Raw genomic sequence first — 22,861 nt, 5'->3', positions numbered from 1 at the left:
ACGCTCTAAGAATATTAACCTTGGTTTTATTATAGTAAAAGTGTTTTTTTTGTCAGATTGATTACCGATTGTATTACTCATTTTACTACAAATATCACGGTTATTGTGCTGAGACCATACGCAATTTGTGGTTACTGTGGTTTTGCTACAAATAAAACCAAAAACCCAACTAAAAACCATCACGGTAATTTGCGTAGGTCGCATGTGCGTTCATACCGAGATTCATCGCTAGATGTCGATAAAGTAAAGGATTCAAATGAACTACCGATAAAAATGCCCTTTAACCTCAACAATAAATGATTCACAGTGTGCACTTCAAATGAAAGCTTTAATTAGAAATAGTTATATACACACTGTAGAATTAAATTAAACTTTATACAAATATTAAAATACTATCTTCACACCCACAGCAATGTACAGAAGAAAAAAAGTGTAATGGGGGCTGGGTGGATGAGTCAAATTATATTACGCTTTAATGCAGAAAACACCGTACAACAGTGTTTCAATATCACTTCCTTGCTTAAAAAACATCCTTTGAGTGATTTTGGTAAAAGGAAATAAAAACAAAAACATAATTTCACGTTCACTGATAAGCTTCTAGCAGAAGCGAGAGCTGCCAGTCTTACAACTGAACCTAGACAATATTTATGCATAGAAAACGAAAAGTAAGGCCATATAGACACTGAAGACAAATTACCAAAAAAAAAACCCAGTGAAACCGAAGAAACGTAATTACAAAGTGAGCAGTGTATGAAATGTACAAGTTTTTAAGGCAGCAGTAATATTTTGCCTTCAATCTGCATGACAAATGTAGATCTAATTAAAAAAACGAGCCAGAAGAACAAAACTGAGGATCTGCAGATCGGCAAACCGCCCTCTCTCTCCAAAGTCAGACACATAAAATATACATGTATTTGATGCATGATGACACACATTTGGGTGTCACGTCAACAAAAGGGGATATACACATAATGTGGCTGGGTGTAAGGGAAGTGAATCATAAATAAACCAACTCAAAGGAAACGTTCATTGGTTTTGTCAAATGTCTTCTTGTCAAAAGAACACACTGAGTGACGAGGAGGCCATTTTCTGGAACTGCATTTATATAACAGACGTCTGTACTAGGACATTAAGTATGTATATATGTGTATGTGTACCTGTTTAGAAAAATTGCTATACAATGCATTTAATCAATGCACCACCTATCTGATCTGACAGATTTAATCTATTTTTCTCAATACCAATTTATTAAGATCATTTAGTAAATTCTATCTTTGATAGTCATCGATTCAACCTTCGAACTGTAGCTACAGTAACTATTACGCAAACGCAAATGTTGGATTTGCATAAAGTCTTTTATGGGGGTAAGGTAAAAAATTATATAACCAATGTACAGCCCAGTAAATAACCTCAGTCCACACCCATCAAGAACATTGAAGTTAAGGGAAAAAAAATGTTTTCTTGTGCGTGCAACACATAAACATGAGAGAGAGTAGCTCATACTTTGAAACGTGGGGGGAAAGTGAGGTTGGGTTATTTCTCTTTATGAGAAAAGACTTTCAGGGGCATGACCTCACAGCCACTTCACAAAATGTATCTCTCTCACTTTAGACGAACAGAGATGTAGACAACGAACATCCATTCTATTTAAATAACGTCTCGATTAGAAAATGGAGGTATTGAAAACGTTTCTTACTTTGGAGAAAAGAAGCCTGGATGACACTTAAGCCCTCTTCAAATCACAACAACCACAGTCACACAGGCATCAGAAACACACGCACACAGAGCACAGCACGGACAATTCTTGACAAATAAAAAGGTTTTTAAGTACAGTACAATGTAAATCAGTTCAACCCTGCCTCGCATAAGGGATCAAGCGTTGAGATGGTGTGTGCCGGTGCTATGCGTCATGCTTCGGCTGTGCCGTGCTCCTGTGCGTATGCGCGTACAACGAAACAGAAATTGCACAGAACATGCAGCATCAGCGAGAAAGGGGTGTGGCTTAGCGAATGCTAGCTGAACCCTCCCCTTCACAAAGGTGATCACAGTCATTGACGGAGCAGAGGTCCACGAATCGTTTTGTAATCTGAATGCATTCATCTTTTATTGGTGAGTTTTTGCCATTACACGTTGAAATTAAGAGCGTTTGCGCATCTCTTTACAGGTCATCTGGTCTGAGGTTGTTCCCGGGAAGCCAGACTCCGCAGAGGTCACGCAGCTTGCAGACTCCAGGGCAGGCGGTATGTTGGCAGAGGGACAGCTGACGGACGTCTTGTTTTACTGCTCTGGGGTAAGAGTTTGGCGAGAAGCTTTAGGGGTTAAGATCCCGGTCAGCAATGACAGAGAGAGGGGGGATTGCTTGCAAACTCAAGCCTCTTTTAGCAATGGAATATCTGCAGAAAAAACAAGAAGGCATGAGGTCTGGTAAATGCAAAATAGGCACAGAAATAAAAAATTGACATGATACTTACACACTAAAGCCATGAACACACTTGACGTCTTTTTTGACAAGCAAAAGTTGACGAGCGCTTTTTAGTAAAAAGAAAAGCTGGCAGCGTTTGTGCTTGAAGGCAGCTCAGCACACAAGATTCATATAGGCAGAGTAACGGAAATCTATTTGAATTATAAACAGAGATCGTCTTTGCAAAAACCAGCTATATATTTTAAAACTACAGTACTAATTTCTCGCTAGAAATGCAATCGAAAGTTATTAAAGGTGAATATAAAAATATGTTCAAAGCAGCGCTTTGGCCGCCATTTTATTTTTTTGAGCTTGATCCTGCTCGACCAATCACCTCCCTCACATGTTGTTATGGAACCGCCACACTACTCGCTTGTCATTGGTTAGCTGTGAAAAGGAGCTTGACGTAGGGCGTTTTTTTCAGAAAAGTTTAACTTTTTTCAACTTAAAAAGACGTTTTTTGAAAACACGCTTTACTCCATAGGATTATAATGTAAAACAGACGCTAGCAGCTTCGAAAAAGAAGTCAGGTCTGAACACGGCCTAAGTAGTTAAAAATTCTGAACCTACTTATGAAACGCTTCTATACAGCATTCTTCTCATTTCTTTGTCATTTTAAATGATTTTATATACGGTATAACACTCCCCCAAACAGACAGCCCCACCCCTAAAACCCACATCACTCATGCTCAAACAAACAGAAATGTTTTGCTAGCGCTACAGCACCACAATGTTTACACTTTTCACGGAATTCAAAAGTGGTGAGCCGTCACTTTAAATGTGGATTTCGACCTGACTCACCATCGCTGTAGTCTTCAGCTGAAGCGACTGAAAGCAGGCTGTGCTGATCGCTGCTCTCGCTGCTCTGTCTGCGGTTGAGGCGTGTGGCTGCGCCGGGCTGCTCAGCGGCCCAGGAAGAAGAGGATTCTGAGGAAGAGGGCATCTGGTGAACCAATACGGTCTCTGCGTGACTCGAGGATGCAGCCGTCGAAGCAGAGGTAAAACCGTATCCTGCCTGAGCCTGTTCAAGAGATGTGCTCAAACTGTCAGCCTGGGGGCCCTCCGACAGCACGATCTGAACACGGGACTCGGTGGGCGGTGCGGAATTGCCATCAGCGCCGTATACGGCTTCTTCGTAAGATGGCAGCGTTACCTGAACGCCCTCCACCATGATGGAAGCAGGCTGTCCTGACACACCCTGTTCCCGGCTGCTTTGGAAGACAGACAAAGAGAAAGAGAGAGAAAGAGATTAAATCCTGACCTGTGGCTTACATCACAGGGAAACGATTACGCAACTGCAAGTTACTGGAACAAGAGCGCCGTAGGGAAGGTGCCATATTTGTTCATGTCCAGCTGTTGGAATTAGGATTGACTTTATCTTTGTGTGCTGCTAAATTTAGTACGCTGCCAAACACATGAATAAACACTAAGAGACTAAGGCCTGAGAACATTAAAAGCCCATTATGTTTCTGACGTTCACAAAAAACAAGTTTGACATGATCAAATTCCTAACAAATTACAGAACTGCTTCTCACCGGCTGTGATGGAAGGACTTGAGTTTTGGTTGCAGTAACACAAACAGAACCACCAGCAGCAGAATGAGAGCCACAGAGCTGGCGGTGGAGGCCACGATAGACAGAGCTGGCATGGGCAGAGTGGAGTGCTGCTCCTCCCCTAAAAGATGAAACAGTGGTTCAAACTGATCTCTCTTTCACATGGACAGATGAATTGGGATCAACCTGTGTGACGTACCTTGTACGGGGTGACAGCTGATTTGCATGGACGACTTCCACTCTCCGTTGTCGCAGGTTCTGAACTGGTAGCCTCCTTTGAGAATGTAACCCTCGTCGCAGAAGTACTCGATCACGGTGCCCTGGGTCAGTCTGTGGCAGGGTGAGGGGTGGCAGTTATAACCTCCGTTCTCTGGTTCACTGGGTGGTTGACAAACTGCTGGGGAAAAAAAATTGTTATACATAGTACACATACATAAAAAATTGGTATGTGCCAAATAGATAAAAACGTTAAAACATACAGTGCTGTGTTTGTCATGGTGTAATGTAATTATAAGACAGGAATTCTGAGATCCTGCTATCATTGCTATGGCAACGACCATAACGCAAAACAGACCATTGTGTGGCACTGTTTGTTACAGCTAAATATTTAACAATGAAGATAAGTCTCTCTTATGCTATTTTATATAATAAATATAAATATTGATCATATAAAACAATGTAATATTAACAGTTTGTTTTTTAAATTTTGCTATGTCACACCATAGGACACATGTACGATTTATTTGTCAACTACCCAATTACAATTCCAACACAACATTTCATCGAAGCTTAAAGTGATAGTTCACCCAAAAATGAAAAATTCTGTCCTCATTTACTTAGGGATATGCACGAATGTTTGAATATTTGATCTGCGTTAATTATTCAAAAATTTAAAATGCTATTCGAATATTTGTATTTTTATAAGAATCAAAAAACTACGTTACCACAGGGTTAGAATTGTCTTGTCTTATTTAACGCTTCTTCACTTCATCTGTAATGACTTTATAATATACAGAAAATATAAAAAATTATTTGTATGTGTTCCTAAATCTTTGTTCAGTCAGATCGCATCATCGCAAGCTGGTTTAAATATTTTAAGTTCACACACGGATCGCGTGTTATGCTCGGCTCACATCACCATATTAAAATGTTTTAAAAACGTGAGCCACAGAATCCGTTAAGATTACTTATATATAAGTTGGTATAAAAATACCAACGTAATATTAAATGATTAGATGACTCATTTATTTATTACCATAACTTGTTCGGAGCGGTTGTTCCTTCGTTAGAAATATATTAGGCTAACTAATGCTGATTTCAACAACTTGAAACATTAAAATGTACATTTCACTGCAACTAATGTTAATAAGTTTGGCCTTAGCATAAGACTGGTACATTTTTCCATACCTAAAGCCTATATATTCCTCCTAAGAACTTCAAGTAGGGTCGCCGCCTGTAAAATTTTTTGTTTGTTTGTTTGTTTTAAAATGCGCTGTAATTCCTTAGTTAGGCCACTTTAGTTGATTTTAATTATTGATGCAAATGCAATGCAAAGCTAAACAAGACAGACACTGACCATGAACGACTAAGAAAATATTTATATGCGGTGGTGATCACCAGGATTAGTAATTCTTCCTCAGATGACAGTCGTAATAAACAGGACAACAAGCACTACAATGGCTCCGTCTTTGTTTTTAGGATCAATTAACAGTCGGCATGGAGGTATCAAGCCTGTTTACTTTATATATTATTAACATTATAAACAATAAAGCCAGGTATTCTTGTCAGGTCTGGGTTTTGTTACCGGGAGTTAGAGAAGAGCAGTGCGTTTTCTCCGCTGCCGTATCAAAATCTGACTCCCCGTGAGATTACGACTCTCCTGTTTTCCCCTACGAAGGTTAGGGTTAGGTGTGGGGGCGGGCTTTAGAGATAGGGACCAATCACAAAGCAGCATCCTAAGTGAATGAACCAATCAGAAGTAGGGGAGTCAAAATCTCATGGGGAGTCGAAATTCGGTACAAAACAGGCTTGTTGAACAGACTTTCACAAGAGTAAAATAGACCTATAGGCTAATTATAAATTTGTAAACATTCAGGATGCGCGCGCATCTTGGTTGCAGAAAAACCCAGAAGAGATAGCCTTTATAACGACTAGAGAATTACACGGATACGGTATATAAAATAGTTAGACTTAGAAAGATTATAGAAAACCTTACCTGAAATAAAATAAACACAGATCCGGATGATTTCGTCAGTCCAGCCTGTTCGTTTAATACCTTGTTTATCTTAAAATGGCATATTAAATGACGGTATTCCATAGGAAATAATACCATCATTTTTGTAGGGCTGTGTATTGGCAAGTGCCTCCCGATACGATACATATCACGATAGATGGGTCACGATACAATATATTGCATGTATTTCGATACGATACACATTTGCGATACATTGCAATACTTTAAATAAAAAACATAAAAAGTAGAGCTAGAAATACAACATGCTGTCCACCACCTGGGGTTTTCTGCAAGGATAAGTGTAAAAACATCCCTTACCTCTGCAGAGTGGCCATGATGTGCGATGCATGGACCTTTAGATCAGAGGTTTGGGTTCTCAAACTGTGGATTGTGCCCCTCAAGTGGGTAGCACAGGGGAATAAGGTAGCTCACGCAAGTCACTTGGCTGTTGTGGTGCATTACAGTTAAAACACTGAACATGGGCAGTATAAAACCTCTGGTTCATCCGTGCTGTAAATGCGCTGTTGTCACATCCGTGAAAGCACAATAAATGTCATTGTTACTTTTCTTAATAAACTTTTAGTCTAATGCACTGCAGTAGCCAAGTGACCCATGCCCATCCCTACATTTACTCATCCTCTCGTCATTTTAGTACTGTATGACTTTCTTTCTCCCACAGAACACAAAAGAAGATATTTTGAAGAATGTTGTTAACTGGCCCCCATTCACTTGCATTGGTTTTGTTTCCATACAATAGAAATGAATGGGGTCCAGTGCTGTTCAGTTACCAACTTTCTTCAAAATATCTTCTGTCTTTTGTGTTCTGCAGAAGAAGAAAAAGTCATACAGGTTTGAAATGTCAAGAGGGTGAGTAAATGATGACAGAATATTCATTTCTGAGTTAACTATCACTTTAATGAGATGTGAGAAGGGTTGAAATAAAACCGAACAGACCGTACCGTCATTTTTGAGACAGCGGGGCGGCTCAGTGGACCAGTGGCCTGATACGGTGCAGGTAATAATGCTATAGCCATCCAGCATGTACCCCGGATCACAGCTGTACTGCAGCAGCGTGCCCACAGAGAAAGAGCCGCGGTTAGTTTCCGTCAGGTTCCCGTGGCCATGAGGCACGACTGGGGGTCTGGGACAGCCTGGGGGGACAGGAGAAGAAGAGAGGTTAGAATAAAACCTCAACTAAATCACATTTGCTTTGTGTGGTATGCATGCATCATTCATTTCACCATACTTAAAATTTTCCTTGCGGATGGCTACTGCTTGACATCTAGCCAACAATTGTTTAAGAAAGTTTGGGACAGCAAATTCAATAAACAAAAAAACTTCAGGCCACATGAACTCAGAAGCAAATCCAAGTCCGTTAATACGGATCTTGGATCTCAAAGTAAAGGCAAATGAATGTTAGAAAGCTTTCCATTACTGTGGTCTCGATATGCTCAGTCCAAACCCAGGGTTGATTCCAAAAATGCGAGCTGCTCTCCAAAGGCAATATATATTCATACACAAGCAGCAACGAGAAGGCATTATACTATAATAAGTGTTAATATGCAAATACTGTTCACGTCCACAAGTTATTCTTATGACTACAGTCTGGGTTCACAAACCGTGTTTACACAAAACCACATACCAGACACTTTTTAGAGGGTCTCTGGTTTTCACCTGAGTTCAGAAAGAAGTATCTTGGCATCAAACCGTACTAAAACTGCTACAAGTAGATTCTCCTCATCATGCAGCGGTCTGGTATTCTATTTCTCCTCAAGTTCACATAAACACAGCACACGTAATGTCCAGCTCTGCTTTCTGCCCTCAAGCTTAATATCAAAGTCAAGAGTTTCTATTTCCCTCTCGTCTTTCCCTTTGCACTCAAAGGAGAAAAAAAATCCTGACTGCTCCTGAGCCGAAGCTTCATTCACACAACAGATCACGCAAAGCATGTAAACACATCTATCTCTGCACATTACATTAATCTAGCACAAAGACAAAAATGACAAACAAACAGGGTCTGTTTTGGATAGACCCCTATATCACTATCTCTTCTAATCGGACCTTTTAATGTGCTCTTAAACCGAGATCAGCCGATTACAGACTCATCTGATCTGATCGGACACCAGAGACTCATTCATGGTATGAATCACAGATGCAAAATCCCTTACATTTAACTTGAAGACAAAGAAAACAACAATACAGATGTACCTCATGTACTCCAGGCTGTGTGGCGTGTTTTTGTTTTCAAAACATGTAACAAGCATTACATTGTAATTGAATTATTGAATATATTGCTGTTGGGGTTTTATAAAGTGATTTCAACACAGTTTCGCTTCATTAACTCATCATCAGGCCATCATATATGTATGTAACATGATTTCTTTAGTCATTTTTAATATTAACATTTATTAGTTGGATGTTTGGGGGAACTATTCCTTTAAGCCTGTGTGTTGTATTTGAGTAAAATCACTGTTGCTCATGGCCTTAAAGGTAGAGTGGTTGATATGGAAAGGTGCTAACTTTAGCCTGCTAGCACTGAAATTATAATCCCACCCTCTATGCGATTCCCCGTCCAAAGCCACGCCTCCTCCAAACACACGAATGTATGATGTCTACGTGAACAGGGTGCGCAGTGGTATGCAAAGTACGTTGGCTAAAAATGTACACATGACCAGTCACAGCATTCGGCCAGAACGTTTTAATTGGGCGAACGTTTTTTGGTCCTACGCCTTTCACAGACGATATATAATTATATTTTTATAATTATAAAGAGATTTCCAACCAGCATGACAAAAAATGTCTCTGGACAGGATCACCTATTCTGCCTTTAAGAGGTTTACTACTTTTTTACCCACTTCTTGATTCCAAAGAATATAACAATATATAATAGTATATAACTGTATAATAGTATCACAAAACAGATCAGAAGCAAACCCTACACATTAAAAATACATCAAGTCAACTTCCTTGTTTTGCCTCAGGTCTGAATGAACTGGATGTTCAAATATTTTTCTTCCTCGTCATTTCATACGTCATTAAAGGCGGTGTCTATCATAGACAAGAATCACAGTTATGCGTAGGACACATTCATGAGGGTTGACAAGAGCCTTATGACCACATCAGTATCACTGTACAATAAGATTGTATTTGTTAACATTAAATGCATTAACAAATATAAACTACCAATGAGCAATATAGTTTTTCAGCATTTATTGATCTTTGTTAATGTTAGTTAATGTCAACAGTTATTTATGTTAGTTCACTGTGCATTAACTAATGTAAAAAGATTTAGATTTTTGATTGTAAAAATGCATTTAAAGGTCCAATGTGTAATTTTTTGGAGGATCTATTGAAATAAATGCAATATATTATACATAACTATGTCTTCAGAGGTTAATAAAGACTTGTAATATGCCCTTTTCACATGACGTCACGTATCTTCCGTTCTGCCGCGAAGCAGTGTATCATTACTTCCGCTAGCACTCCAGTTCATAAGGTGGCGGTAATGTACCTATAAGCTGGTTTGCCAACTGCCAGTAAAACTCAAGAAGAAGAAGCGCCGCTAGCACCTCAGAATGGAGTTTACCAAGTCCCTTGCACATCTGCCACAAATACGGCTAGATGATGTACAATGTCTTGCAAACAAATTTCCGCTAACGACAAGATCAAAGCTAGAGAAAGGATACAAATTCTTCGTTGAACAGTACATGTTTGATTATGAAGGTAAGTGTTTTGTTTTCTTTTTGTGTTAGCGAGGTGCTAGGATAAGTACTTGAATACGTGTTCTGTCAGTTTTTTTTCACTGTTGTTAAATTCCAGCGCGACGGCAAAACAGAAGTTCTTCTTCTTCTTCTTGTTGTTTGTTACAAGACGGATGTTATGATACACTGCTTTGCGAAAAGGCGGAAGTTAAGTGACGTCATTATGAAAAGGGCCTATTGTACAACTACAACAACCTCACTAGTGTTACCACAACATCTAGAGCAGATACACAAACAAAACAGCTGGCCTAAGATTTTCGAGGCATGGGATAGGCTGGGTGTCACGGAACAAAACATGAAAAAATAAGTCCTTTATCATTAGTGTGGTACATATCTAGGCAGCAAACATCACATGTTGAATTCCAAACAACCTGTTTGACTGGCAGAGGTTTTATAAGAAACTGGATTAATTAACTTTGAATGGCAGATCACATTTCTCACAGAGTGTCCCATTGAAACTTGCAGATAACATCAACATGTTCCTTGACCTACTCTGAAAAGTATCACTAATCTGTATAAAATATGAGTAATGATACCAAAGGCACCATTTCAAGTCAGATTCCAACAAAACAGTAAATGTCAATACTTTTCATCTGAACAGCCTTCAACCTCCATCTGCCCACAAAAAAATTCTAATTATGCATCATTACAAATGGCTCTGGTGTAAAGCGGATCACATTACTGGTCACTGTAGTGGGCAGCTGGTCAGTGAGACTCAATCTCAGCGGTCCATGTGAGGATTAGAACAAGACACTACCTCGTAAATATGTTTTTATTTAAGATCTCATTACATGGGCTGATGTTTTTTCCACTTTGTTGTTTTCCCAGTCTCTCTTAATTCTAATCCCTAAAGCAAGCTGTTAAATATATAAATATATAAAAAAAGACAGAATGCATTTTATATAATATATTTGCCACACAGCCCACTGGGCTATTTGGCCAACATATTTATTATCATTAATAAATGTAGTTCACTGTTGGTTTTGCATTTTGCTGTAATACGTTGGCACTGTTGGTCATTTACCACCCAGCCCTAGAGGAAGGGGGCATCTGGGAACATCGCTCCCAGACGTGCACCTCATGGAGTGATTCATTCATAACGGATGTTTTGTTCATTGATGTCCCAGTACAGTTACCAGCAAAGGCCATTTCACGAACCTCCTGAGAAATCCAGCGGTGTTAAACCGCCACATTTATTGCACCACGAGTTTGACGTTGTTGATGAAACAAGCACACCGCAACTGCAGATATGAAATCCACCCATGACACAACATGTCTTGAACGGCTCTTGAGGGGCTAATAACAGTGTGCGGTTTCCTTCTTGTAAGAGAATGCCGCATGAGAGGGAGAAGGCCGCAAGTTACTCGTGTCTCATGTTTCTGTGTATATAACACAATGTAGATGAATCTCCCTCCTGGCAGATGAAGGGAGGGCTGAGTCGATGTCTGCAATTGTATGTGTGTGTTTACAGTTCCCACATGTGTTTTGAAGCTGATTTACAGAGTTAAAGGGAAACTCGGCAGGGGCGTCGCATATCTGAGACGGAAAAGCTGAGTAAGAGAGATAAAGCGCGATCGCTGCTGAGCAGGAAGCAGTGCTTGGACTTCGGTGAAAGGGTGGCATTCCTGCAGGGACAGAGGAGAGGGGAGCACTGCAGGTTTCCACACGCACATGTCTAATAACACAGAAGCGCAGGAACAGGTAGACCTGGCTCCTACAGCAAAACGAGCCCAGACAAGAGATCTATGCAACTAATCTATGCTGAATTAACCCATAAATATAACTCTGATGTACCTCAACTAGGGATGCTCATTTCGGTTAATTTCCCTAACCGAGATCGACGCTCGTTATCAGAAAATTAACCATTAACTGGTAAGATTTTAATATTAAATTAAAATACATGCTGCGTATCATGTGTAAGGCTGCGTCCTCCGGAGGTCACGTTTGTCAGCCGCATACGCCTTCGCATGCAACATCTGGAGGACGCAGACTTATATTTATTTTAACAAATAGATCAACAAAGGCACCTGCATTCATGTATTATCACATTTTCACGAACCTGCAGCGTTTTGGACAATGGAGAAAAACTAAAATAATATAAATCCAAAGCATAAAATAAACAGGCAAAAAAATAACTTAAATAATTAGCAAATTATGACAAAACGAAAAAAACAGAAGAACCGGCAAAGTTTATTTCCGTCAGAAAGTTTTTCAATTCAAAGCTTGGATAGTTTTTATCTAATAAAGTAACATGTTTACATGTTGTGGGGACAGTCTGGAGCCTGTTGATAGTTAGAACCGCGGCAGAAAACACCCTTTCAGATGGCACGGATGTCCCGGGAATGTATGTAGACGCCTCGGGAAGCGCATTTCATTTGCTTTCCACCAGCCAGGATTCAAATCCAAAAAAGGCACTTGGCCACATAAATGTTAGCTAAACAGATATAAATCCGATTTGCTATAGCCGCGCAAAAATACAAACATTATTTATTCCTTATTCATATTTCACATTCGGATTTTTACGTCATGTCTAAAAGACGCCAGGGAAACCATGGGGTCGCGTTGTTTTCTCCTCCTTTCCAAAGCGCACAGGAGGCTGCCGACGCTAAGCATCATGAGATAAGTTTATTTAAAGGATAAATTGATTGCTAGCAGCTATTGCTGATTGCTAGCAGCTATTGCGATTAGCTTTGCTGAGCTTCATTTCACTGCGGTGTAGACACGCCGGGAAGAGAACGTCACAGCACGTTGTGAGCGCGATTGTTGCGCATCTACATTTAAAACAACTTGAGCTTGAGCAAGGCTGCCAGTGACACACTCCATTTGGAAGAGTAAAGCCCGGACAAATGTGGCCTCAACAATCAGATGAATTACACATGTATGATTTAGTAGTTATTTAAAAAAGTATTATTAAATTATTATAAAAAAATATTATCAATATTATTTAACTTATAAAAAAACATACCTTTTAAATTGTTTAATTGATAGTATTAATTGGTCAAAATTTTCACTATCGTGAACATCCCTAACCTCAACAGATAGATTGATTTAGTAGGGAAAGTAAAAAGTGTTATTATTTACTTCCCTTATGGTGTTCAAAAACTATTCGCTGTTATGCAATTTGGGAGGTTGGCATTCCACCATGAAGTGTCACTGTATAAAAAACATACAGATTTTAAAACATGACGCACGCTGAACTGAATCCATGTTACTCACATGAGCACTTCAGATCAACTGAAGCACCATTAACGGCATAGTTCACACCCAAAAATAAAAATGTGGCCAACATTACCAGCATTTACCAACATTTCCCATAACGTCAAACTCCTAAATGACTCCTTCTGTGGAACACAAAAGAAGATATTTTGAGAAATGTCACAGTGGATTTGTGTTCATACAATGGAAGTCAATGTTGTTTAGTTACCAATGTTCTTCAAAATATCTTCTTTTGTGTTCTGAAGAAAAAGTCAGTCATACAGCTTTGGAATGGCATGAGGGTGACTTTAAATTGATTGACACTTTACTTATTTACTGCCATTGACCTCTTACAAGCAGTTTTGTTTTTAAAAATGACAGTATAGAACATTTTAAAAGATGTAAACACTGGTGCAGAAGCACTGCCTGTTTTAGTTTTTTTTTTAATTTCACATATATAACAGTGCCATTTAACGTTTAGATTCAGTTCTAAATGTTCTGTTGGTTGCATATTGTTCTAACGTTTCTGTATGGTTGTTTAAAACTGAAACAGTAAATGCTTCTGGACCAGTGTTGTTTTCGTCCCGCAAAATGATCTACACTCTACAAACAAAAACAAGATCTAATAAAAAAATCTAATTAAAAATATTAAATGCTAGAACAACTGACAGTGACAATCAATAAAGACATTTAATAACAAACAATATTTCCCCAGTATTGGCCAAAATTCCATATTACTGGGTCCCCATATGTGTAGCATCTTTGTATTAGTTTGAGAGCACGTTGTTCCAGGGCATGAACCCATCAGACCCTCATAGCCGTCACACACGCTCAGCAGATAGCCCCTAAATGTGCCCTGTCTTCTGAGGACCGGAACAAAAGCATTAAACTAAGTTCCACGTGTCCTTTATAATGGCTTTTTACAGCCCGAGGTCGGCAGCTGACTGATTTAAGCAGCTCGTCTCCCCAAACAAAAATCGACTGGGTTGGAAAACTGGCAGAAGACAAGAGAAAAGTGTCTATTGTTTCTTTCGCCTTTGTCACAGGAGGAGAGAGGCAGATGGGTGTTTGTACTGGCCCGGGTCGCTCACCCTCTATTAAGACAGCTGTGAGGCACGAGTAACTCCTTTTCTAGTTTACAGAGAGAGAAAAGGAGAGAGATAGAATGAGAGCGGTACGCCTGGGCTCCTGCTGTGCCTGCTATCAACGGCTGGCTTTAGACACAGTGCTCTTGTGTTTGGATCTGCTGTGCCTGTGGCTCACTCACTCACTCCAGGAATGCGCTCTGTCCACAGCTAATGACAGACTGGAGTCTCTGTGGTGAACACCAGCAGTCAGAGCGAAAGCTGCTGCCAGCCGGCCGCATGAAACCTTGGCCTTCTGATGCCGCGCGGCAGCTGCACTCAGAGGTGCTGACATCCATTGTGCCAGCTAATGGCTATTAGCGACTTGAGCGAGAAAAGGGCATCTGTTTAAATGGGACTGGGAGATCTAGAGGGTCGATAGCCAACGGCCATCCAACACGGCCTATGCGGACATATGGTGCAGTAGGTTCTGGGATGGTTTTAAACTGGGGGATTGTTGGCTATCTTAAAAGAAAAGAAAGGGTGGAGTTAATACTGCGTGTTTATGTGAATAGTTTCACTTTTAAATTCTCATGGCAGCGGTTGAAAACAGTCACATCACGAGCTAGACTTCAGGGAGCGGTTCTCGACATGGAAATAAAAAACAGATACTGAAAAGCAGACATGCTATCTCAGGGCAGCTTCCTTAATATTTACACTAGTCTAAAAAAGAAACAGTACACTTAAGGGACAGTTCATCAAAAATGGAATTTTTTTGTCATAAATTATTCCCTACCCACCAAGTTGTTCCAAATCTGTATGAATTTCCTTGTTCTGTTAAACACAAAGAAAGATATTTGGAATAATGTTAGCAACTGACAGTTCTGGGACATTATTGACTATCATATCGGAAAAATAAAATGGTAGTCAAAGGTGCCCCAGAACAGTTTGCTTTCCTAAATTCTTCAAAATATCTAATTTTGTGTGTTCAACAGAACAAAAAAATTATACAATATTTTTCCCCACTATAAGTCAATGATGTCTCAGAAATGTCAGTTACTAATATTCTTCCAAACATGGTCTTCGTGTTCAACAGAACAAAGACATTTACACAGATTTGGAGTAACTTGAGGGTGAGTAAATGACAGAATTTTCATTTTTGGGTGAACTATCCCTTAAAAAATTGTGTCATCATTTTTTGGGGGAACTCTACTTTTACTTTTATGTCTATATTCCAAATGTATGCAACTGTTACTCATTTAAAGAGTTACATAACTGTCAAATCAAGGTCAGATGAGGACCTGTCTGTTTGTTAGTCACATTTTTACTTCCTTAGAGTGCCATTCTGTAAATGAGTAACTCTTTTGTTTGATCAGTTCCTCTGTCTATTTAATACTGGCTTATACATAAATAATGTAGAATTTAGAACTGAATCACCACGAGAACCCACGTTGCTAGAATATCGCCATAAAGGTGACAAAAAAGATGAAAATAGTTTTTTATAAGACTCAGTGGGCTATGATTTACAATGTATGTGTATGAATAATTGATATGTTATATAGTTACAGTAGCAAACACTAACATATGATAAAAAAAGAAGGTGAGACATATAGAAAAAGAGAAAGCAAGAAACTGAGAGAAATTGTTATTTATAGATTCTCATTATAAAAAGCTACTTCACCAAAATCCTATTTCGTATTACAGCCATTTTCTAGTTATGAGAAAGTACACATTAACCTTTAAACTCTCAATTGCTGCCATCTGTGTTTGAACGCAAATACAAGGGTGTGGAGGGTGTGCTGGGAAAACGAAACAAAGCCACTCCTTTAAGAAATAGTACTAAAATCTATCCATGCTACTAGCTGTATTATGGTCTGGAGTGAAGTCTGCAGCAGCGAAATCCCTAGAGCACCCTTCTGAAATAAAAATAAAATGACCCTTCAGTCATACACCAGAAAAGGCCACAAGACTGCAAAACACACATAGTACAGAACATAACACATTCTAAACACTGTATTTTATCACCATTAAAACAAGACGTTTGACCACTAACTTGACCCAACATGAACCAGAATGATTTGTCATAGCTGTAGCGAAAACATCCCACTAACTTGACTCCCACACAAACATTTAAAAGATCTGATAAAAAAATCAAACGCACAAGATTTTTGCTAAACATAAGCATTAGCAATTATGTAAATAGAATCATTTTCAACAATACATTATGCTGTATTTGAAGTTATGTATAATAGTCTCTGAACTGCAAAATACTTGTAGAGCTAAGGCAGTCTGATGAAAACCACAGAACACTAGGTGCTCAAAACAAGACAAGCATCAGCCTCCTCAAGTTCTCAACATAAATGTGGTTGTAGCTGTTGAGGCAATCGGTAGTTGTCAGGCAGTCTGTTGCCCTGACTTGTTGAGTTTCACCTGGCCTTCTCTTACAGTTGGGTTTCAACCTAGAGAGACACGGGCACCGCATTACAGCAAAAAACTCCACGAATGCCTAAAGAACTACCACATGAAACTGTGAGGGGAACAACAAAACATGTACTTTCAATTGGAGAGGAGAAGTAGGAACTTTCCCGTTTTACACTTTTGTTCCAGAAAACGAACAATCACACTGACTTATAAAGTAGATATAAGTTATTTACAACAGAATTTTAGATCTCTTTAGAATCACACATACAAAAGATATGGCCGAGTGCATATATTTGTTTTACATATGCACTATATATACATACATACTGTAAATCAAGAAACATTCTTGTCACATTCACATGCAATCAAATAATTTCACGTACAACACGTGTTCTTTTTGCAGAACTTTCTCAATCCCACACGAACCACATCCTGGTACAAAAGAACGGCATTTTTTATCTCACTTCATGTACCAGGTAGTACCGCTTATTAGGGTTACACGGTGTAACGGTGCTACGGTAGCATCGCGATGCTAAAGCTTCAAAATTCCCGCAATGCCGCTCTGTTTTTTAAACAGTAGTATCGTGGTGCCGTAACTGTTGCATATGCGCATTAACGTTCATTTGAACACTTTCAAACGGTATAGAGATATTTCATAAGGTATAGTATCGTAAGATATGTTTATGGTACCGTGACAACACTACCGCTTATATGTACTTCAGTCAAAACGAAACAATGTGTTCTTGAGCTTAAAATATCCTTTTAATTCTGCTCCGATTCATCAGATGACATCACCTCATTCACTTATATTCAAGGTGTCATTTTTTGAGTGCCGTGCTGAAGTGAGAAGTAACACCAGCTAACATAAAACCATATGGAAGTAGTATTTCAGGGTAAGAAGTGAGTAACGTGGGAAATTCCTCCAGCTCACGACGTTAGTGCAGTGACTTCAGCTGTGTGCCTTTAGGGAGCTTCTTGTCGTTCTCACACACTGAAAAGGCCCACAATAACATCAGCCACTAAGCATGGAGAGGTTTTGTGTTGCTTTCCTGTGCTACTTCCTTTTGTTTACTTTCAGTTAATAAGGGGTATGCAATGGCCAATGCAAAAATATAGCACCAACGTTTGTCAGGTTGTGTCTAGATCTTGATAGACCAACAAACTATACCGCTAGTTAGGTGAGACCTCCTGTTCATCCAAACCATTTTAAAATTAGTTAGAAAACAGTCATTATTCTGTCTGGTGCTATCAGTGGCACAGAAAAGATACACTTCACCTTGTAGAATCACAAGATTAACAGAATGAAAATGGGGAAAAACAGAAAAATGACGCAATATCCTTCACAGATTTTCATCTCACGACCTTGAAAAAGCATCCCTTCTGTCCGCTGTTCAGAATGTGGGAGGGACGAACACGTAGCCTTTATCCGATGTACCACATTCATGCCAAACACGTGTGCACACGTCTCCACCACAGGCATCACTTGGGACATTTCAGTCCCTGGTTTGACCTTGCGGTGCAATCGAATCGATGTGAATGTGTAGCCACATGGTATCGGCAGTTAAGCCGAATCTCAATATCCCTCAACGATCCCCATATCGTTTACGATGTATTTAGTAGTTCACATATTACATAATCTTAAATGACACTCACATGTTGTTATAAAGAGGAAGTAGTGCAGATGTCATGTGGTTTTAGGAACACACAGTAAGAACACAGAATTAATCATTTTTTACCCAAGTTACAAGGCCACGCGTACACGCTGCGGTCTTCAAAAAACCAACTGGCTGTCAATGTGGACATCCGTCTCTGTTCTCAGACTAAATACACTATATAGAGTTGGATATAGAGCTATGTTGGTATTAGATGAGACTGTCAGACACCGGGGCAACTGCCGTACACACGCCCTCTGTGGCGAGAGAGAAGAGTGCCCATCCCCCACATATATCACCTCACAGATGCTCTACTGAAAACAAAGAAACGTTGCTCATTTCATTCCATCCGGTTGCTTAAGTCTAACGGTAGATTCTGTTATCAGTGCAATGAGAATAATGCCAACAAAAGACATTGTTCATGCACAGAAAACTTTTGTGTTGTAGCTTAAAAATAAATAAAACTGACCCCGATATATAGACAGTCTGCAACTGTGCAGAACTGGTTTAATATAACAAACGAACAGCAATGCCCGGCATTTTCAATTGGGAATCCAAAAAAGCAACCTACACTACAGATTTCACATTATGTTAAACAAAATCGATGATATTGTGAGCACTTTAACAACCAACGTGGTGAATATGAGAGAATATCAGTGCTAAAAGAGTATCAAAATGGACTGCGGTGGAAGTTATGGATATGGAGGTTTCTGTGAATAATTACCTGAAGCTTGACCTGCAGGGAGCATACCAAGGAGGAGGAGGAGCAGCAGGGATGTGGCGGCCACCCTGTGAGCGAGCGAGGCTCTCGTCTCACACGCTACCATTCCATTGAACATCTTTCAGTCCTGCTTGTGCAGCAAGAGTCCACTCCGGCTGAACCTGGTGACACAAAACACACTTATTACTAAATGGAGCCAATTAGATTGTATTAAACTCATTATTCACCCTCATGTTTAAAACCTGTGTATGACTCCTTCATCTGTGGAACACAAAAGAAGATCTTTTGAGAAATGTCTCAATGGTTTTGTGTCTATACAATGGAAGTCAATGATGGTCAGTGTTGTTTGGTTACCAACATCTTCGAAGTATCTTCTTTTGTGTTCTGAAGAAAAAAGTCATACAGGTTTGGAATGACATGAGGGTGAGTAAATGAGAGAATTTTTATTTTTCCAAGAACCCACGAATGATCTTAGAACAGAGAATCTAAATTGCTGTCACAGACTGGTTTGTAATGACAAGCAACAAAGTACAGATGCTGTTAAGTATCTATGCGGCATATGGCATGTTGTTTACATTATATACAAAAGCCAACTAACACAACGGCGAGTCCGTTAGAATCAGAATACTTTGCACTCAGGGAAAAAATGAATCCACAACCATTACATAAATGAGAGCAGGTGCAACTTGTAAGAAGCAGCCATTTGTCAGCATTCCCCAGAAGACATATACAGGCGTGTGTGTTGGCTAGGCCAAAATATACATAACTGGATGTGCAGAACAAGCTCAAAGGCACCCAGTCACGGGGTGCTTGTGTCCCAGGAACAAACAGGATGCTGAGGATACAGCCACGGCCCCCACGTGAGGCCAATCTGCCATCGCCACACCTTTCCTTTACTGACTACAGAGAAGCACCAGGTCAGGCTGAAAGCACTAGGAGTGTGACGTACATCTCACTGGCAGAGAAGAGCCCGCCTGCTGCCTCATGTACTAAACAGACTGCCGCAGAAGAACAATCTGCAACAAACTACTCAGTGCCAACAGAATCCCAGAATGCAAATAAGGCTGCGTTTGGTAAAAGTGACTGATCACTTAGGTGTTGTACAGATGGCAGGACCACAGTAAGAACACACGACTGCTAGCTGCTGGATTTTTTAATTGAGACAAATGACAGATTTTTCAATGAAGGTGAACCACAACTCAAACAAGTATAAACTTCAAAGTATACCAAAGAAATTTCAAGTTGTATGAAATGTAGTGGCATCTAGCCATGAGGTTGGGAATTGCAACCAACAGCTCATTCCACCCCTCCCTTTTGAAGCACTACGGTGGCTGACACGGGATTAAGATGTCGCCACATGTTCGCTTCTTTGCCTGATAGCATTTACGAAACGTGCTTTGTAAAGCATTTTGTCCGTTTAGGGCTACTGTAGAAACAACATGGTGAATTCCACGCAACGGGACCCACGGTGTATATAGATATAAATAGCTCATTCCAAGGTAATAAAAACATAACGCTTCATTATGTAAGGTTTTTATACACCTCTAAAGACATAGGTATGTATATTATATTGCATTTCTGTCAATAGATCCTCCAAAAAATTACACATGGGACCTTTAAAAGTAACTGGCAAATGTACATACATGGAAGAAATCTTATAGAGAGACTAAAAACATGGTATCATCCAGAAGCCAGGATCTCGTCACACCAGTCATATTTCCTTTGAAGTGAAAGTAGAAATACTGCCATAACCAGGCCAGGTGCCAAAACAAACGTGGCACTACAGTTCCTGCCATCATGTTCCTCTTTATCATACCAAAGCTGCCTTTGAGTTCTTGAGAAAAAGGGTTAGGCAAGAAATAGTCAAATGAAGAACCCATCTAGTCGCCTGAAGAGAAAGAAAGAGTGAGAAAGGCAGGGAGAAAGCAATATATAGCTGGGAACAGTGTGGTGAGGACAGTCTAGTCTGCATGACAGAAAAGAAAGAGTCTTTTGTTGAGCACATTATGATGAGTTAAAGCTCACAGTTTCTTTATCTACACCTCTACACAAACAGTCCTGTGAGAAAGAGGTGGATCCACAGGGAACCAAAGGGGGGTTTGTAATGGGAAGTTGTCATGTCATTACATTTATGCATTTGGCAGATGCTTTTATCCACAGCAACTTACAGTGCATTCAAGTTATATGGAGTAGAACCTTTAAACTATGATATTGTCAAACGCTTAATAAAGTGTGTTGCATTACAACTAGCAAAAACATAACAACAACCATCATGTGGTGTTCTAAATGACAGATACAAACAAATTATAAAGCAGTTAGCTGTAGGCAGATGACACTAATCTTGTTATCGGGCCGAGAAATAGCAGTGACATTACACGTCACTGAGGTAACGAGCATTAGACTCAACACACTCAACGCTCTCCCAAATAAACAACCGAAGAACGCCACTTAAATAACATCTTTAAATAAAAAAAGCTGACAGTTATTTAGAGTAAGACATATACACTATGTTTGTGTGCTGAGGGATATGGCAGTGTATTATGACCGAAATAAGCCCCGTATCTTCGGGCTTAAGTCACACGCGCTGACACGTGCAACTATTTCCGAGAGCAGAGCGAGAACAACAAAGAGAACAGAGTGTGTCCTTCCATCAAACTACTGTACAGAATATGAACACTATATTAAGACGATAAACGAGAGGGGAAAGTGTTTATTTATACTCTACTCTTGGTTGTGAATACAAAGGTTTGACTGAACTTGAAAAAAGTTTTTTAAAGTAAACGCTGTGCTTTTTTGCGCGTATATGCGCTTGCATTTCACTTTTTCCGACAGGCCATTTTGGCAACACAACAAAATACGGACTATATTTTGTTATTAATAACTTACATGTTATCATAAGCTACACCTACACGGTAATGATAAGAAACTGCCTGACGCAAATACAAAAGACGACTTAAGATATTTGATATGCATGTTGCTGCCACATACAGATAACGTTAATACTGTAGCAGATTTACAGCAAATATGCAGCCAGGCAAAGCGTTAAACTAGTACAACGATAATATTCAGTGACTAATATAAATACGACAGATAATAAAATACTTTAATCAGTCGTGTATGGCTTATGCTTAAAGCTAACAACAGGCTTTGTCCGCATCGCCCGATACCGGATACTTTTGTACGACACTTTAATAACCAACCATTTTACACATAAATATCGTCACTTCAAATCATAAGGATTGTAATCATCGTGATCAACAAACACACTTTGTGATATAGTATGATTGGAACAGTGTTTTTGATTGGATTAGGATTCACTAGCGAACTGTATGCCTTAAAACAGTCTTCCATATAAATATTTAAGTCTAATAACTCACCAAACTATTGTTGCTTCTGTAACGTTATTTGAGTATAAAAGGTATATCTATCGATATAGATATAATCTATCGATATATGCTAGCCATGGATTCTAAACACTCCGTGCGGCTAACCCCGTTAGCACAGCTAACCAACGTTAACCTTCACAGCGCTGAGAAAAGATCTTACCAGTGAATGCCCTCCTCTTTCAAAACCAGTATCGGGTCACCATGAAGCTGTTTCGAATGGATGGAAATCCCAGGACTACTGCGAACGCGGTATGGGTATAAAATATATTCAGAGATTTCGACGGCCCTTTTGATCCGACCATACGAGAAAGGCTTGAGCAGCAGCCAGCGGAGCCAGATCGAAGTACCTCCCAACCATAGAGCTCTGAGCTCCACCAGCGGCCTCGCTCTCACACCGTCTCCATGACGACAGTG

The 22,861-nt window shown here is 39.7% G+C and overlaps 1 protein-coding gene across 4 annotated transcripts; it reads right to left on the bottom strand.

Moving 5' to 3' along the window:
• Positions 1-309: 309 nt before the first annotated feature.
• Positions 310-22,861, bottom strand: susd6 (sushi domain containing 6). Of its 4 annotated transcripts, none has more exons than XM_057352465.1 (7): positions 22,608-22,861; positions 19,065-19,222; positions 7,207-7,398; positions 4,214-4,411; positions 3,997-4,135; positions 3,263-3,672; positions 310-2,393 (listed from the first exon to the last, which is right to left on the bottom strand). In XM_057352465.1, exons 2-7 carry the CDS (start codon positions 19,177-19,179, stop codon positions 2,368-2,370), a joined length of 1,080 nt encoding a protein of 359 aa, XP_057208448.1. In that variant the 5' UTR covers positions 19,180-19,222; positions 22,608-22,861; the 3' UTR covers positions 310-2,367. The 4 variants fall into 4 exon arrangements, with proteins under 4 accessions (XP_057208448.1, XP_057208450.1, XP_057208449.1 ...); XM_057352467.1 differs by having other exon boundaries at positions 3,263-3,669; XM_057352466.1 differs by having other exon boundaries at positions 4,214-4,408.

The sequence above is a fragment of the Triplophysa rosa genome, linkage group LG15, assembly GCF_024868665.1.
Source record: "Triplophysa rosa linkage group LG15, Trosa_1v2, whole genome shotgun sequence".
In the NCBI taxonomy this organism is placed as follows: domain Eukaryota; kingdom Metazoa; phylum Chordata; class Actinopteri; order Cypriniformes; family Nemacheilidae; genus Triplophysa; species Triplophysa rosa.
This window is presented reverse-complemented; position numbering and strand designations above follow the sequence as displayed.